We start from the raw sequence: 18,206 nt of genomic DNA, 5'->3' as shown, positions 1-18,206 counted from the left end.
TTTTTTTTTTTTTTTTTTCAGGCCTGCCCATCACAAGATGTTTGTTTTTGCAAACAACTTCTTGGGACCTGGCCTTCTTCCAATTTTTGTATTTTGTATTTTTAATTTTGTATTTTTAAGTGCCTTTAGAAGAAAATAAATGTTTTGTTGAATTGAATTGAATTGAATATAGATCAAGTCTGGAGAGATTTTAACAAGGCAAGCTAATGTATTACCACAAATTGAAGATGCGTTAATATCACTCAAATCTATCCTTGCCAATTGAATGTCATATTTTCAACTACTGAATCAACCAGCTTTTCAAGGTTATCAAATAATTACTCCAACTGAAAGTTTCATCAGCATCATCATCACCACCATCATAATTAGAGTGATAAAACTCCAACAAGTGACTTACCATCAATATCTGAAAGGTCATTGCCCTCCAGTTGAAGCAAGTAGTCTTTCAATACTACATTCATCCTACCACATTCCTCCATCATTTCTTTAACAATACTGCCTGATAAACCGGAATAACTCATGTCAATACGGATCAGGTCTGGAGAGATCTTAATAAGGCAAGCTAATGTTTTACCACTGATCGAAGACAGGTTAATATTACTCAAATCTATCAAATGCCAAGTCAATGTTTTATTTACAACACTTACTGATTCAATCAGATTTTGTAGGTTATCAGCTGTAAGAGAATAATCCCTCCAATGGAAAGTACCTTTTTGACCAAGGAAAAAATGTACCGCATATGCCCTGATGAACTCTGCAAGTGACTTACCATCAATATCTGAAAGGTCATTGCCCTCCAGCTGAAGCGAGTTGTCTTTCAATACTACATTCATCCTATCACATTCCTCCATCATTTCATTAACAATACTGCCTGATAAACTGCAATGTCTCATGTCAATACGGATCAGGTCTGGAGAGATCTTAATAAGGCAAGCTAATGTTTTACCACTAATCGAAGACAGGTTAATATTACTCAAATCTATCGAATGCCAAGTCAATTTTTTATTTACAACATTTACTGATTCAATCAGATTTTGTAGGTTATCAGCTGTAAGAGAATAATCTCTCCATTGGAAAGCACCTTTATGACAAAAGAAAAAATGTACCGCATATGCCCTGATGAACTCTGCAAGTGATTTACCATCAATATCTGAAAGGTCATTGCCCTCCAGTTGAAGCGAGTTGTCTTTCAATACTACATTCATCCTATCACATTCCTCCATCATTTCATTAACAATACTGCCTGATAAATTGCAATGTCTCATGTAAATACGGATCAGGTCTGGAGAGATCTTAATAAGGCAAGCTAATGTTTTACCACTAATCGAAGACAGGTTAATATTACTCAAATCTATCGAATGCCAAGTCAATTTTTTATTTACAACACTTACTGATTCAATCAGATTTTGTAGGTTATCAGCTGTAAGAGAAAGATCACTCCATTTGATAGTACTTTTACCATCAGGAAAAGAAAATCTTGTGTGTACCGCCGCATATGCCCTGATTAACTCTGCAAGTGACTTACCATCAATATCTGAAAGGTCATTGCCCTTCAGTTGAAGCGATTTGTCTTTCAATACTACATTCATCCTATCACATTCCTCCATCATTTCATTAACAATACTGCCTGATAAACTGCAATGTCTCATGTCAATACGGATCAGGTCTGGAGAGATCTTAATAAGGCAAGCTAATGTTTTACCACTGATCGAAGACAGGTTATTATTACACAAATTTATCCAATGCCAAGTCAATGTTTTATTTACAACACTTACTGATTCAATCAGATTTTGTAGGTTATCAGCTGTAAGAGAATGATTACGCCAATTAAAATTACCTTCAGGATCAAGGTGAAAAGGTACAGCGTATGCCCTGATTAACTCTGCAAGTGACTTACCATCAATATCTGAAAGGTCATTGCCCTCCAGTTGAAGCGAGTTGTCTTTCAATACTACATTCATCCTATCACATTCCTCCATCATTTCATTAACAATACTGCCTGATAAACTGCAATGTCTCATGTCAATACTGATCAGGTCTGGAGAGATCTTAATAAGGCAAGCTAATGTTTTACCACTGATCGAAGACAGGTTAATATTACTCAAATCTATCCAATCCCAAGTCAATGTTTTATTTACAACACTTACTGATTCAATCAGATTTTGTAGGTTATCAGCTGTAAGAGAATGATTACGCCAATTAAAATTACCTTCAGAATCAAGGTGAAAAGGTACAGCGTATGCCCTGATTAACTCTGCAAGTGACTTACCATCAATATCTGAAAGGTCATTGCCCTCCAGTTGAAGCGATTTGTCTTTCAATACTACATTCATCCTATCACATTCCTCCATCATTTCATTAACAATACTGCCTGATAAACTGCAATGTCTCATGTCAATACGGATCAGGTCTGGAGAGATCTTAATAAGGCAAGCTAATGTTTTACCACTGATCGAAGACAGGTTAACATTACTCAAATCTATCCAATGCCAAGTGAAAGTTTTATTTACAACACTTACTGATTCAATCAGATTTTGTAGGTTATCAGCTGTAAGAGAATGATTACGCCAATTAAAATTACCTTCAGGATCAAGGTGAAAAGGTACAGAGTATGCCCTGATTAACTCTGCAAGTGACTTACCATCAATATCTGAAAGGTCATTGCCCTCCAGTTGAAGCGATTTGTCTTTCAATACTACATTCATCCTATCACATTCCTCCATCATTTCATTAACAATACTGCCTGATAAACTGCAATGTCTCATGTCAATACGGATCAGGTCTGGAGAGATCTTAATAAGGCAAGCTAATGTTTTACCACTGATCGAAGACAGATTAATATTAATCAAATCTATCCAATGCCAAATCAATGTTTTATTTACAACACTTACTGATTCAATCAGATTTTGTAGGTTATCAGCTGTAAGAGAATAATTACGCCAACGGAAAGGACCTACAAAATCAAGGAAAAGAGGTCTTATGTATGCCCTGGTTAACTCTGCAAGTGACTTACCATCAATATCTGAAAGGTCATTGCCCTTTAGTTGAAGCAAGTTGTCTTTCAATACTACATTCATCCTACCACATTCCTCCATCATTTCATTAACAATACTGCCTGATAAACTGCAATGACTCATGTCAATATGGATCAGGTCTGGAGAGATCTTAATAAGGCAAGCTAATGTTTTACCACTGATCGAAGACAGGTTAATATTACTCAAATCTATCCAATGCCAAGTGAATGTTTTATTTACAACACTTACTGATTCAATCAGATTTTGTAGGTTATCAGCTGTAAGAGAATGATTAAGCCAATTGAAAATACCTTCATGATCAAGGAAAAAAGCTTTGATTAACTCTGCAAGTGACTTACCATCAATATCTGAAAGGTCATTGCCCTTCAGTTGAAGCAAGTTGTCTTTCAATACTACATTCATCCTACCACATTCCTCCATCATTTCATTAACAATACTGCCTGATAAACTGCAATGACTCATGTTAAAATAACGAAGTTTGGGAAGCATTTTCAATAAGGTTCCAAACGTTTTTCCATCTAAATTTCCTAAATAATTTTGGCTGAAATCGAGTTCACATAATTCAATTTCATGAAACCCATTGATCATTTTATTAAAACTTGCCTTCGATAGCCCACATGAAGCTATATAAAGACCAGATATATTAGGAGACACTTTAAGTAAATTGCCCAATAATGCATCATCAATGTTATTATTGTTAATAATAAGATTGCATCCACCTAAAGAAACTCCACTGTACTGACATTCTGTAATCATTGCCCTCACAATATCACCTGATAAACTACAACTGCTTAAATTCAGCACATTTAGATCAGGAGATATTTTAAATAGTTTTCCTAGTAATGTTCCATCGATATTATGTAGATCATTGCCCATAATATCAAGTTCTGTTAACTTTAACTTTACATTAGATTTGTGTAACTCAATGATAACTACACTGAGTACAGACTCAGTAAGCTTACCCGAAGTGATATGTAATTTAAAGAGGTTATTTGAATGTGTCAGCAAATGAATCAAGAATGATGAATTAAATACATGGTTTAAACTGACACTAGTGTGACCATAGTTCAATTTGAGGTATTTCATCTCAGCAGAAAGGAAATTAAGGTTTTCACTTTTCCAATTTGATATATATTTAAATAAAGGGTTTTTACTCAACGCGAACCAGGAGTTTCCTAATTTTAGTCCTTCTACAATAACTAAGATATGTACCAAACTCCTGCATGATGATCTGAAAGTCTCTTCACTAGATGCATCTAACAGCGATATAAATTTCTCCACCAGATTTCCCTCATATATAGTGCAACATATGTTCATAAGTTTATATAAATGCTCACTTACTACGCTTTTATCATCCTGAAGGACACTTCTGTATGTCTCACACATTTGCTTACAGTAGGATTTCATTTCAGTGGACATGTTTTTATCCAATTCCTGTAGCACAGCTTCTTCATTTGCCTCCTTTATATGTGTGAAACATTGTGCTATTGAGTAGAAATGTGAAGCCCTGATTACTAACCAGTGTTTAAGCAATCCACCAGCTTTAGCACCTAGAAATCCTATTGTAAACACTCTTGTCATTTTTAAATATTTATTAGATCTTATCACTTCATATTCATCAGATTTCAAATGTTCTTCCTCAATTTGATTTGACAAATAAAAACCTGCTAGTGCCTCTGAAATTAATTTGTGTGGAGGTGTGTACATCTCCCTTACATCACCAGGGTTAAAAGGGCTATCTTCATAAACAAATCCAATTTTCAATGCTAAATCTACAGAATCTATATTTTTTGTCATATTTGATAAAACATGTTTGTCAATAGACAATTTATTTTCCTTTAGGCCTTCATACATACATTCTCCTAATAGTAGAATGGCAAGTCTATACTGCTCTGGAACACTATTAATTTGGGAAATTGCAATATTATCATCCCTCTTGCATTTATATTGACTTAAAATGCAACAAATCAGTTCAATGAAAAGAACTGACAAGTCTTTTGGAAGATGTTTTTTTTGTTCCCATATGGTACAAATCATAAGCAATAACAGTGGGGATGAGCACAATTCAAATGCCTCTTTATGATCACCACCCCAATCACATTCATCCTCTGACACAAGATTGAACTCCTTCATTAATAATTCCCCCAACTCACATTTGTTGATTGAATGAAAATGATCATGAATATACTTCTTTATGTTTCTTCTACTGAACCCCTTCACTTCAATATGTACAGTACAACATTTAATCAAATCAATTGTGTAGTCAGGTCGGGATGTTATCACCACAGTGCTTTTTTCTAATTCACGTCCTTTGAACAGATAAATAGGGTCCTTAGCATCTCTGTGTAACTCATCATATCCATCTAACAAAATAACTATATCATCAGCATTATTTATCAGAAATCTTTCAACTGAGTTAGTTGACAAATTGTGCTGAAGAATTAATTCATTTGTAGCTATGTTTTTTAGAATTAATTCCAACATATCTGCACTTGTTTTAATGTCCCCAATATTGATCAGAAACAGTAATTTACCAGCAAAGGCATGTAATTCATCAGTAGCCCATTTATAAGTAATATATTTCAGAAGTGTAGTCTTACCCATCCCTCCTCCTCCTGTTATTAATAACTTACATGAATCTTTTGATTTAATGATACCTAATACCTCTGTTAAAGATGTGGGTCTACCTTCCTTTCTTATACATGTTGATTTGAATTCATCTGATTCTTCTTTGTCTTTCCTGTTGGATTCCAGTAAGATGAGTTGTGTGAACACTTCAGCAATATCTACTCTATGATGTCTATGCCAGATTGCTGGTGTCATTTGATTAACATCCTGATACAATTGCTTCAGCTTTTTTGTCAGAAATTCTTTGATAATTAAATCTGGAAACCAGTCAAAAAAAATATATTTCTGCAATTATTTATCTCATACAGAAATATTTTAAGATTTAAGTTATGTAGTAACAAACATCCATTTTAAATTACACTTATTGTGTTGTATTGTATTAATTAATATTTATTCATTTTTTATGCACAACCACATATTTAATGTTTTCTAAAACACAGAAATCATAATTTTTAACAATTTCAGGTTTTTCCAGTTTATGAAAGAAGATATATTGAAAAACATAAATAAGGAATAAATATAAGCTGTTTTGAGTTGGACTAAAGTTTTAGCTATCCTTGTTTTTCTTTATGACATGCAGCATCAAACTTAAAATAACTACTTCTTAGTTTTCTTTATTTATCTTATTAATCTACTTTTTTATTTATGCTACTGTTAATACTTAATTTTATGTTGTCCTGTAATCAAATTTGTAAGTGTTCTGCTGCTGAAAAAGTGGGTCCAAATAAATATTATTTATTATTATTATTCAACAGAGAGTGAAAAAGAAGGGACACATTACAAACAAAGACTAGGTATACACAGCGCCAGTCGTTGGCCAAGTCGATTCCATAGAAAATGCAACGCAACAAAGCATGCGCAACTGTTCGTTTTTACTAATCCACTAAGGCTGCCATTAACAATCAGCAGAGAATGTCACATAATCAAGCGATTACTGTGAGAAGAAAGGTACTCATCAGTCGTCGCACTGTGTGTCTGGGTTTAGTCTCATTGGCTCAAATTGTGAATTGTTTAAGTAATGTTAGATGAGAGTTAACAAGTAAACATTTTGATAAATATTGCAAACTATAATTAATGCTAGGAAAGAACGCAATGACATTTATAGCACTTTTGCATTAAAAAAATATTATCTCTATTTCTTGATACCAATGATTTTATTTTTTGTTTTATTTATTTATCTGTACGGCAATTCTAATTTAGGATCTTGTTGTACTACTGTAATTTTTGTTATTGTATTTTCTTTTCTTGTCTTCTGTGTAACTAGGTGACCTGTATAAACTTTTGTTTTATTATAAAGTATTTTATTTACTTGTATCTCATTTAATTAGGTCTATATACTGTAATTACGAACATCAAGTGTTCAAATGATGCAAAAGTGAATCCAATAAATGTTGTATTGTATTGTAGAGCTAACTGTTGACTGGAGAAGCAATATCTTAATTTTTAAAATATGCTTTCATGTAACCGATATCTGGGTGGAGGTCTTCAGTGCCCCTAGCAGACTTTGTTAATTTCATTGTTAATGTTAATATTAAATTTGATATGGGAATAAATTTATACATCTGTCATCTACATTTATATCCATATTGTGAATCATGTGACTTATCTACTCTCTAGTGTGCAATATGTAACTAACTACTCTATAACTTATCTGTAAATTTAGTTTTATTAGGATGTATTCGTATTGAAATGTCAATATAATGCTAATAAATATTATATTGAATATATTACACACCTTCATCCAACGTCAATTTTTTCGGCAGTTCTGATCTTCCTGACTTGCCTGCAAAGAGAATAACCCACTTGGCATTATACAGCAAAACAATAGTGTGCAATAGTCATTTTCAGTATATCAGGTACAGTCCATAGTTTTTTTTTTTTGAGTAGTACAACAATTTAACATGCATTTATGCACTTGTGTACATAAGCTACTCTTGTGATGACCTAATGGGAAAATCCAAGGAAGTATAAATGGAGCCTTTAGTAATGGTAATCAGTAGGCCCTGGGTTCAAATTCAAAGTCAATGTAAAATTGATTTATTCAAATATTTTGATACAGTCACTGTTTTTCTCCACATAATGTAAACAATTAGTGCACTTACACTTGTATTATATGTAAATCAACATATTGAAGTTTCATTATTTCATTATTAACTACAAACCTTCATCACATATACGTCTTTTTCTTGGTCGTTTCGATTTCCCTGATTTACCTGTAAGAGAACAAGACAATAGGTGCAATTTTCCAGCGTTTAAAAATACCTCTACTTCTGGTTTAAAAGCTTATTATTAATAATAATAATAACAATAATAATAGTAAAAAAAATAACAATAATATGTACTACCTGTTGTTTGATATTAAAGTAGAAATAAAATAACATTTAATGTAATTTTATTTATTGGCAGTACAAAGACTCAAACACAGGCCACAATGACACGGCTGAGGGTAAAGACCAGTCTTATATAGAACTCAATTTACATTCAACCTAACTGGAGTTAAATTGTATTAACATAATAATTTAATTACCTGTGACAGCATGACTAAAAACACCAGAAACATTAGTCTAGCAAGCATTATGACTAGCCTTACCTCGACTAGGATCTGTTTTCAAACATAAAAATGGCCGACAAGATATTTTTCCTCTGTAGTTCTAAAAGCCAATAATCTTGTGTGTCCACCACAGTGGCTGTATGGACCAGCATCAGAGTAATACCCCCCCACCCCATCTTGAATGACATACTGCACACAAGCATTGTGTACAGGCGTCTATGGTTTACAGTCCTTATCAGAGAAACTTGTCTTACCAACAGAACAGGCAAGCACTCCGAAACTAGCTTAGCATTTTGACCCACCAACAATTGTTTAACAAAAATATTAAGCAAGTATTCAGCAACGAGTACATACCTTTGTAGAACTTTGGTTTTTTTGATGTTGATGCTTCTCCATTACCTATTGAGGAAACAGAAATTGAATTTGCACATTAGCAAAATAAATACAGTAGAGCATAAATTAGTACAAAACAATACATTTTTTCCAATTTGGAGAATAACTTAGCTTAGAAAGTCAGAAACCAGTAACAGCACTTGTAAGGATAATCCTTATAGAAAATGTAGTCAAGTCAGAATTAATTATCACTCAAACTGACTGTTGTAGAACTGCAACTACAATTGAAAACATAGAATTACAACAATAATTTTAATGTTTGGATTTCAAATGGATTAAAAGCACAAGACAGGACATTCTACAAAGAATTCTAGAGAGTAAGCATAGCCTATTAATGTTTTAGTACTTGGTACTTGATAACTGCCATCCAATGTTAAGGGTACGGATGTGGTTATGGTGGGTGGAAGTGGGCTGAGCCACCCTGCCTTAAAGTTTTTCACCCAGTCTAAAGCTAATTTCATGGCCCTCCACCCACCCTTATTACCCGACTTTTCCATCCTTAAAATCCACTCTTATTATTTAAAGTTTACCAATGTTATCACCCACCCACCCTTAAGATGTCTATCACCAACCCTTAGTTTTCTACAGCTACAACCCTGTAAGGTATAACAACAATTTCTCAACACTGTTTGCATTGCACCAGTGTAAAATCCCTAAGCGATGGGAATTAACCACTCAACCCTATTTATTGTCACGGTGCACCAGGGCTGTTAATATTTCTTTGCATTCTTAGTTATTAGTTAAAAACAAATTTTAGAGTTAACAGTTAAGAAACCTTTAAAAACATTACACTGTATTCTATACCATATTTCCATATTGTTATTTTTTTTTTATATTCCAGAGGTTTGGTATTCCAGCAACACCACTGAACCATAGTAATTTGGTTTATTCTATTTACATGAAATTAAATCAGGCAAAAATAAATTCACCATAATTACCTTGCTTAACACTTGGCCTATCTAAAATTGGCCTTGCTGATACTTCTGATCTAACTTCATTACCTATATACAGAAATTGAAAATTGTTTCAGATTTTCTATAAAATTACATCAAAATTGTTCATTGCATTGCCCAAAACCACAAACATAGAGAACAATTAAAAGAACCAATTACGAATATGAAGTAAATTAAAAAGTAATTACACAAAATAACAATTTTAAGAGTTTTGCTATAGTACTGTTAGTTGAAAAACAGCAAAAGTTGCACTCATGTTCACATTTTTTGTATTGTCATATAATAAATTATTATAAATTATATAAAATGCAACCAAAAATAAACTTATTTTTTCTAGAACCTCCCTAATTAATTGAATAAGTTTCAATTATTAATACAAAGAGAAATATAATAAAGGTTCTGGGAGTGTTAAATGGTGTACCTGTATGTATGTGGGCATATATGTTTTTGTGGGCATGTATGTATGTGTGTATGTGTGTGTGCGGTGCCCCTATGCTACTACAGTATCCCTTACCTAAGCTTATATAGTGTAGCTCTCCAATTTGACCAAATAACATTACACCATCTGGGTTTGAACTTTCTTGAATTGTTGTGACCAAGTAGCCCTGCTCTGTGCTTTTTCTTTGACTGGTCACTATTTGAAAGTTGTGATTTAATATTCGTGACATCCCTCTTATGGCTGTCTCGTCAACAAAAGTACCATCTTTACTCAATTCATCTAGATATTTGTCATCTGTAAGGGCGATCAATGGATCTTTTCTATCCTGGAAAGAATTTAGAAATTGCTAAATGCAATAAAACACAATGTATCAAATAACACTTAGAAAATACAATGGAGGTATAATGATAATACTATGGAATAATCTATACACTTACCAAATGTCGCAAGTAGTCCACTAAATCAGCCCTGAGTTGTGCAGCAGATCGATTTGGTAAACCCAGTCTCTCAAATTGATCTTGGATGCAGTATAAGAAACAGTTCCCATCACCACTAACATCCTTTCTTATATGCATGTTTGACTGTCTAATATTATCTTTCAAACGGTTGTAGTAAGATGTGTATGTTTCATGCTCTTGCTTACTGACTGCTCTCCTGTTCACTGAGAACAAAATGCACACAAAAAATTATGACACTAAAATTAATTGAACAATATGACAATGACAACTTCAGATTTAAACCTACCTGAGCATATGCTCTCAATTCAGGCTCTAAATGCTGGATGAAATGATAGATAAAATATAAAGAGGGTTCCTAGATTGAGCATGATTAAAAAAGTTGACCATTGCTTGGGAATGAAATGTGAAATATTGGGAGTACTCGTAATCTTACAGGTATAACACAAGTGGCAAAAACTCAATTAAAAAAAAAAATTGGAACTTGCGTTGCATATATAAAACTGTGTAAAATAAAAAATTGGTAAATTTCTCCTTTAACAAATCATGCACTGTACCTTCCAGTAAAGCTTTCACAGCTGTGTAACTTGGTAATCCTTCAATGAAATCATCCATCTTTTCTTCCCAAAGCTCATTCCTTTGCTCTAGATCCAGAATCAAATGCCAGCTATCTTTATACTTCTTTAACAACGGTATGTTATATCGTACATCAAGCGCTACTATATCAGCTTTAGTCAGTGCCATTCCTAGCTTCAAGAGGAACTGTCTGTACCATGACAATTTAGACACTTCATGTTCTTCGATTCTTTGTAAAGTTGGAAGTACAATACTGGATTTGAAGCCAAGATGTCCGGTAACTTTGATTGTGTCATACAGGATAGTGAGATTTGTTTGACTCAAATTCCCAGAACAAATTAAAATACTCAGCAAGGACATTACATCAGTAGCCTCATTTAAATCAGAGTAAATTGGCACATGTTTTCTGTTGTTGTACAAAACTTTCAGCATATTGATGTATTCAAGTCCATCATACCAACTTGAAAAATCCACCAACAGCTGGCTGAAATCTCTTTTTGAAAGTCCTATGATACAAGCGAAAATAAATTGACTATCATCAATAATAGAAATATACAATTCAGGAAAATTTTAATCTACAATGAAAAATGTGTATTTGATAAACATCATTATTAATCATCCATTATAATCATTAAAATCATCATTATAGAAGTGAAAAATAGACAGCAAAGAAGATAAAAACTAAATTGAAGATTAAACAATGGAATTAATCAATACATGTTTAGAATCCTAAACAAATTCTAATTTATTTTAAAATAATTGCATTAAAGATTTTTTGTGGAAGAAAGTGTATAACAAGCCAAAATGTCTACTGTAACAGAGTAAACTTAATGTGTATAATTCAATTGGTTTAGATGAAGTACACCAACATTGAATAAAGCTGAAAATATCCAGGTTTTGTTAGTTTAATTAATTAGTCATTTTCAAGTAACCTACCGTAATCATGGGCGATTTTTCCTACATTTGTGTTGTTTTATATCATTAAATAATATGTTAATTTGGGAAGATAAAATAGACAAGACAGTCACTTTAACTATATACACTTTGAAATTCACTGTAAATATTTATTTACTTTACCTTCCAAGAGGCAAGGTAGGATTTGCATGTACAGTACATACAGGTAAGATTATTACCAATGATCAGGGCAATGTGAAGTCCTTTGAAATAGTTACACACAACAATGCCAACAACAATTACTTTATAAACAGTATTTTACCTGTTTCCTCCATTCTTCCTTTGTAATCTACTTCTCACAACAATTTATACAATAATTCACTCAAACTGTTGGAATGCACAAGCTTTCACACTAAAACAGATTCAATAGAAATGAAGATGTTCTTAATATTCTTTATATACCATCATTTTAATAAAATATTTAAATATTTACTGTGTTTCACCAATGTTTTTACTTTTTAATCAAAGCAGTTTATTTAAAAACCTCAGAGTAAAATACTAATACATTTAAAGATGTACTATCAGTCAAAAGAATAATAAATAATAAATCAAAAATTCAAATAATTTATTTTGTTTTCACCAATTTAGATATTTTATAACAAAATGCTTATACTGTACTGAATACCAGATATCATGTGACAATATTTCATTTACTAAATTTCATTATTACAACTCGTGTATTAAAACCACTGATTCTTTAACAACAAATGGAAGTCCCAACATCTGTTTTAAAGAGTCAAAATACTGAAAGTTTTTTGAAGGCAATAGATTAATATCCAATATTTTTTTTAAATATCTGAATATTTAGAATATTGATAACATAAACAAATTACAAACCAGCTAAAGTGGGCTGCATAGTCAATTCTCGATTACTACTCAGTTGCCCCTTACATTGGCAAGAGCATTACAATCTTAAAAATTCTACTTACCAGGTAAGTTTTTTTAATACCAAAATGTCCCCCCCCCCCAACACTCTTGATGTCAGTTGCCTTTCTCTTCAGCTCTTAGATGAATTGTATCATCACATCTTGGCTCACTTTTTGTGTTACTGGTAAGGTTTATTCCTGTAAAGTCATAAATATTATATTTATCATCTTTTCTTTCTTGGCTAACAAAATCAATAAGCAATGAAATTAAATCGTAAATAATTTTAACATATATGATTTTTATATCAGTTTACTTTCCTTTGACCTAATTTTATTATAGTGTCTTGAAATTTATTTGACTAGCAACTCTTACTTGACTTGCTCTTACTTGTACGATGGGAAAAGAACAGTTTTATTTAACTCATTATTTTCATTCAATCAATGTTGATTGAAATAGATGTAATACAATTCCAGTTAATCCAAACATCATAGGCTAAAAAGGCAGTGTACAGTTACCAAACATGCTTACAATATATTTTCTGTGATAAATTATAATATGGAGTGTCTTAAGGAATTATCCTATTTTATTACAGTATCGAATATACTCAATCATTGCAGTTTTTCGGTATTAATACAGTACTTTTATGGGTTTCACTAGCCCACCACAAATGTACTGTACCTACTGCCTATACTGTAATGTCTACCTTGACTACAGATCCCATACAACAGATTTAATGTCTGTTTTCTGGCGCATATCTAAAAAATAGGCTCACAGTAGGAGCGTGTGTCTAGGCCCTATACTGCCTTCTCCTGTATTATGTTTACTAATATAATAAAGTGTTGTTTTTTTCTTCTTTTTGTATGACAAAGTACACTAATAAAATATTACATATAACCCATCTTGCTCAGTATACAGTATGTAAAAAAAATGTTGTCTTTGTTTATGCCACTATTAAGCTTATTATTAGACAAAATAAAAAAAATACAGTTGTTTAGCTACACCGCTCACCCCTGATTTCCTTGCCTCCTCTCTTTTTTTAATTGTTGAAAATTAACTAAAAAATTACGATAATTGGCAGAAAAAACCCTTTTTTCATCTTGAGCTCTGTAAACAAGCTGTGTACCACCAACATTATAAGCGTGTTCTTATTTTTTGGCAGCAGCAGCCCAGAATACAGTCTACAAAATGGATATATTTTAACATAATTATACATGTTCCAAACGGCACCCCGTACAGAATGATTTCTGTACTGAAGTCAGGGACAATGTGATCAGTAGTAGCCTAGTATTAGGTTTGATGAAGCAAAGAAATCTAGGCCTAGGCACCTACTGTACAGTACTTTGAACTTAAAGGGTAACAAGAAAAGAAAATGGTTGCTCATGCTAGTCAACTCAAACCACTTTAAATCAGGGTTGCCATTTGGCCTTTTTGACGGCCAGATTCCTCAAATCCGGCCGTATTAAATTTCGCCTGACCGTAACGTTTGAAAAGTCACGGCCAAACTATATTTGGCCGAATTTCTAAAAAGTTAAAATTTCTTTCAATATAGGCCTAATATAACGTAGAAATGTTTTGGATATGTCGTTTAAAAAAGCATAAAAATTCTATATTTGATTCTACTCGTGATTTGACAATGATTTATTGTTTTAAGGACTGCAACAGTAACGTTTAGAGGCGAATTTAGAAAGTTGAGATAAAAAGTATTTAGTTTTCATAGGCTTGTGTATTAACACCGGTTTGTGTTACCTAACTATAATGTAATAACTTTCATTCTAATTGAAAGCGAGTCACGGATTTGCCATATAAAGATTCGATAACACTAACAGGCCCTTAAAATTATTGCTAGAAAATGACTACACTGTACTTATTTAATAAATTAAAATCAATTATAATTAAAAAGCAAAATTAATAATGTGGCTGCGGGCATTTATGGTGTTAAATTAATTATAAAAACACCAGTAAAAGATTAACATTGTTTTGTGTATACCATTTAATTTCTTAAATTTCAAACAAATGATTTTCGTGTAATGTTTGTATTTTAAATGAATATTATATGCCCACTATTGTCTTCTAATTGGATTAAAATCTGGCCGAATTTTGGCCGGTATCGAAAAAAAAAAGTTTGGCCGAATTTGGCCGTGAGATGGCGTGTGTTTGGCCGTGAAGCCTATCTGGCAACCCTGCTTTAAATCAGGCTGGTTCGGTTTAAAGTGGCGGCGTCAGCGGGGATGGTGGGGGTTAGGGTTATAATATCTCATAACCCTCACTGACCCATAGTTCTGGTACTGACACACATGCATTATGTTATCTTTTACTTGTATGATTGAAAAATTATTACTTTTTACAGTACTGAAAAAAACAATGTATATTTTTGCACTAGTTGCCTTCTATCCCCAGAAGGGAATGTAATGCGAGTTACATTTGAATAATGCCTTAATTAGCATAATGGGTACTAGGAAAGGTCACTTGATTGTATTAGGCAGGCTCTGATGAGACTACCCGCCGCCCGAGTACAATGCGAGAGCCATGTTGGTTGAATAAATGTACAGTAGGCAAGTTTAATGCTTGGATGAGTTTGTACACAAGGCTGCTCAGATGCTTGAGCTATTCACCACTGTTCAATTTCCTCCATTTTTGTAAAGGAAGTGGATACATTTATGTCATTGTCCAAGGGTGGGCATAAAAATTGGTCAGGGGCCAAAGTGATTTCTGATTTAAAACCAAGGACTTCACCCAAACTTTATCTTTCCCGTACACTTCCAAAAACCTCCCAGCACTGCTTTTACACCACTTTATTCAAAGTTTTAATATTAATTTTTACATATGATCAGTGTTGGGCCGTAAAAAACAAGGTATTTTCTAGCCAATGTTGCTTGGGTGGCTGCACACGTAGGGTTTTTAATTCATATTCGCGGAGGAGGCATTTGATCAAGATAATTTTCATGGTTGGAAGCACAAAAATATTTTTTCCAGGCCTGGTAGTATGTACTTCCATCATGAAATAGATTATTGAATCAATGCTATGGAGGAATATGGGCAGTATGTTTTGTAATAGTGAATTAAGTTCTATCAACTGTATTCCTATGACAAAATGTAATTCCGTTACCAAATGTAATTCCGTTACAAGGTTTTCTACAAAACTAGCGAAGATCAAAGAAAACTGTTGAGTGATAATGGTAAAGGTGTATGACTATTAAGAGAATATAAAGTAACTTGAGTTTATGGACAAAAAACATTTATCACTTATTTGGTAACAAAATTACGGTGTGATATTACCCAATATCTGCTAACTTGCTGTGAAAATTGTAAGATGCCATGTCAGAGTCTATCTCAACATTTGAGTTCTAGGGACCATTAAGTCAAATATTCAGAAAAATTGAAGTCAGGAAGGGTTGAGTTGAAGCATAATTGGGGATTATTTTAAAAATTAGCTATTTAAAAAAGAATTCTGAATCATATGCTCGAATAGACCAGTGGTTTTAGAAGATTATGAATTAATAAGACTAAAATTTCACTTGAACCAAATTCCACATATTATGAAACCCAAGTTAGATTAAACGCATTAAATTTTTGGCCATCTAATGAAGAATTGCCTATGTATTTCCATCATGAATAGATTATTGAATCATTGTCACAATGATTGTGATAATGAGCTAGAAATAAGCATTGAATTCTATTAACTCTACTCAACGTCATGACCACAACGTCCGTATGAACGAGCGAGGATGTTTATTCCATTCTCTCTGCATCCATACTTCTTAGACACATGCACAGCACGGTAGGTAGTTGTTTCCAATTAACTGCCAATGTTGTTTTTCTTAGTGACAACATGGTAAATGTGTTTGACTAAAACATTAAAAATATTTGTTTCGTCTTGCTTTATTCGTAATGTTTAAAATAACTGACAGGAAAAACATGCTTAATTGTCGTTTACTCCTTGCTTCACATCACAGCATATTTGTAGGTTGGATCACATGCTCTCGAAATGTGGTCTTTCTCGATGTTCTTCGCACTCGACCCGACTAAAAACTATGTTGTTTTTTTTTAGTGTGTAAATGTGTTTTCAATGAAAATTAGCAGGGAACCTCCATGTTTTGGCATAGGCCTAATTGTACGTTGTCAAAAGTGTGTTCATTCAACAAATGACACGAGTAAAATGAAAAGAACACAAATATATCCAGCTGATAATATCACTTTTATTTGAAAAGTTAACAGAATGATTTAATAATTTATTTAATGATTTAACTACATACTAGAAAAAACAAATATTTAAATCAGTGCCATGGTGAGCTTGGGCTTCACAGTTTGGGCTAATTTTGAGTGCTGAAATTTGAACTCACATTTTAACGTTCATTTAACCAGAATTGAAAAATTAGGTGAGCAAATGCAAGTTATTAAAGTATGACTGTGCATGCATTTTTCATTTCACGTAAATATATCGTTTACTGATTTGTTTACAATGATATAAATCCACCTTCCTTTTGAAAAAATAGTGGCTATGACGCAGAGATGTAGGCCTACACTGTAGTGCATTGAGATAGCGAGAGTTAGTTTTAAGGCTAGGGTAAAGCCAAGGTTGACCAATCGGCGCATTAGCATTTTAATCACTTCGGCGTAAAAAAAGCCACAGCGTTTTGAAAAAGCTGTAGGCCTAGGTCTAGGATCTCAATCTATTTTTTTGGAAAACAAGGAAGTAACAGGGTCAGAGAGGAGAGGGCATCCTACTAGGATTCCTAGGCCAGGCTAGCTAGTAAATTGTTTAAGAAAGAACTCGTAAAGTCCCTTCGATGTAGATAAGATTTTTTTTTCACAAAGATTCATATTATTTGAAATTCTCTCTTCGAGGATGTTAAACTAGCTCCCTCTGGTGGGTGAACTGCTTCAAAGCGGCTTTAAAGCAAGACTAGAGAGGCCTATATAACTAAGACCTAAAACTATCTTTTCTTTCCCGATCCCTAGATAGATTTTATTTTTAGTTGGCCTATGTTCTAGCCTGCAGACCTATCCACTATTATTCAGTTAACAAATGCATACTTACTAGTAGACGAATATCAGTTTAAATGTAAATAGCATACTGCAGAAACACAACCGACGAAAAAACAAGGAAGGACATCATTCCTTACTATCATCAGCAACAAGGTAAATATTATGGCGTATTAAAACTAAAAATTGCATAAACTTCAAACTTCCGGGAATAGATAGAGGGCGGTAAACAAGTATTGAATTTTGAAAGGTGGTTTAAAAATGTGCATGAATCATGTATTAAAGCATTCAGTTACTGCAAATTATGTAATAACAATGCATCGAAAGCACTGGTCATTTTGCATTTCAATGTACATGATAATACAGTATAAG

At 33.0% G+C, this 18,206-nt stretch overlaps 1 protein-coding gene across 2 annotated transcripts; it reads right to left on the bottom strand.

The window, feature by feature from the left end:
- LOC117113364 lies at positions 1 to 18,019 on the bottom strand. Of its 2 annotated transcripts, XM_033256670.1 has the most exons (11): positions 17,890 to 18,019; positions 12,914 to 13,048; positions 12,247 to 12,336; positions 11,012 to 11,536; positions 10,437 to 10,660; positions 10,075 to 10,324; positions 9,546 to 9,608; positions 8,569 to 8,613; positions 7,826 to 7,876; positions 7,399 to 7,446; positions 1 to 5,920 (listed from the first exon to the last, which is right to left on the bottom strand). In XM_033256670.1, the coding sequence occupies exons 3-11, from the start codon at positions 12,257 to 12,259 to the stop codon at positions 366 to 368; spliced, it is 6,774 nt and encodes a 2,257-aa protein (XP_033112561.1). In that variant the 5' UTR covers positions 12,260 to 12,336; positions 12,914 to 13,048; positions 17,890 to 18,019; the 3' UTR covers positions 1 to 365. The 2 variants fall into 2 exon arrangements, with proteins under 2 accessions (XP_033112561.1, XP_033112562.1); XM_033256671.1 differs by lacking the exon at positions 9,546 to 9,608.
- Positions 18,020 to 18,206: the final 187 nt, after the last annotated feature.

Source organism: Anneissia japonica, unplaced genomic scaffold, assembly GCF_011630105.1.
Source record: "Anneissia japonica isolate Jap-2015-1 unplaced genomic scaffold, ASM1163010v1 scaffold4695_len98069_cov149, whole genome shotgun sequence".
Lineage (NCBI taxonomy): Eukaryota > Metazoa > Echinodermata > Crinoidea > Comatulida > Comatulidae > Anneissia > Anneissia japonica.
Note: the sequence above shows the minus strand (reverse complement) of the source record. Positions and strands in the feature narration are given on the sequence as shown.

Bases quoted from the DNA above. Each gene is read 5' to 3' on its own strand.
- LOC117113364 (XM_033256670.1), bottom strand. The intron at 7,877-8,568 runs GTATGTACTCGT...GTTCTCTTACAG, and splicing joins AAAACCAAAGTTCTACAAAG to GTAAATCAGGGAAATCGAAA. The intron at 7,447-7,825 runs GTTTGTAGTTAA...TTCTCTTTGCAG, and splicing joins AAGACGTATATGTGATGAAG to GCAAGTCAGGAAGATCAGAA.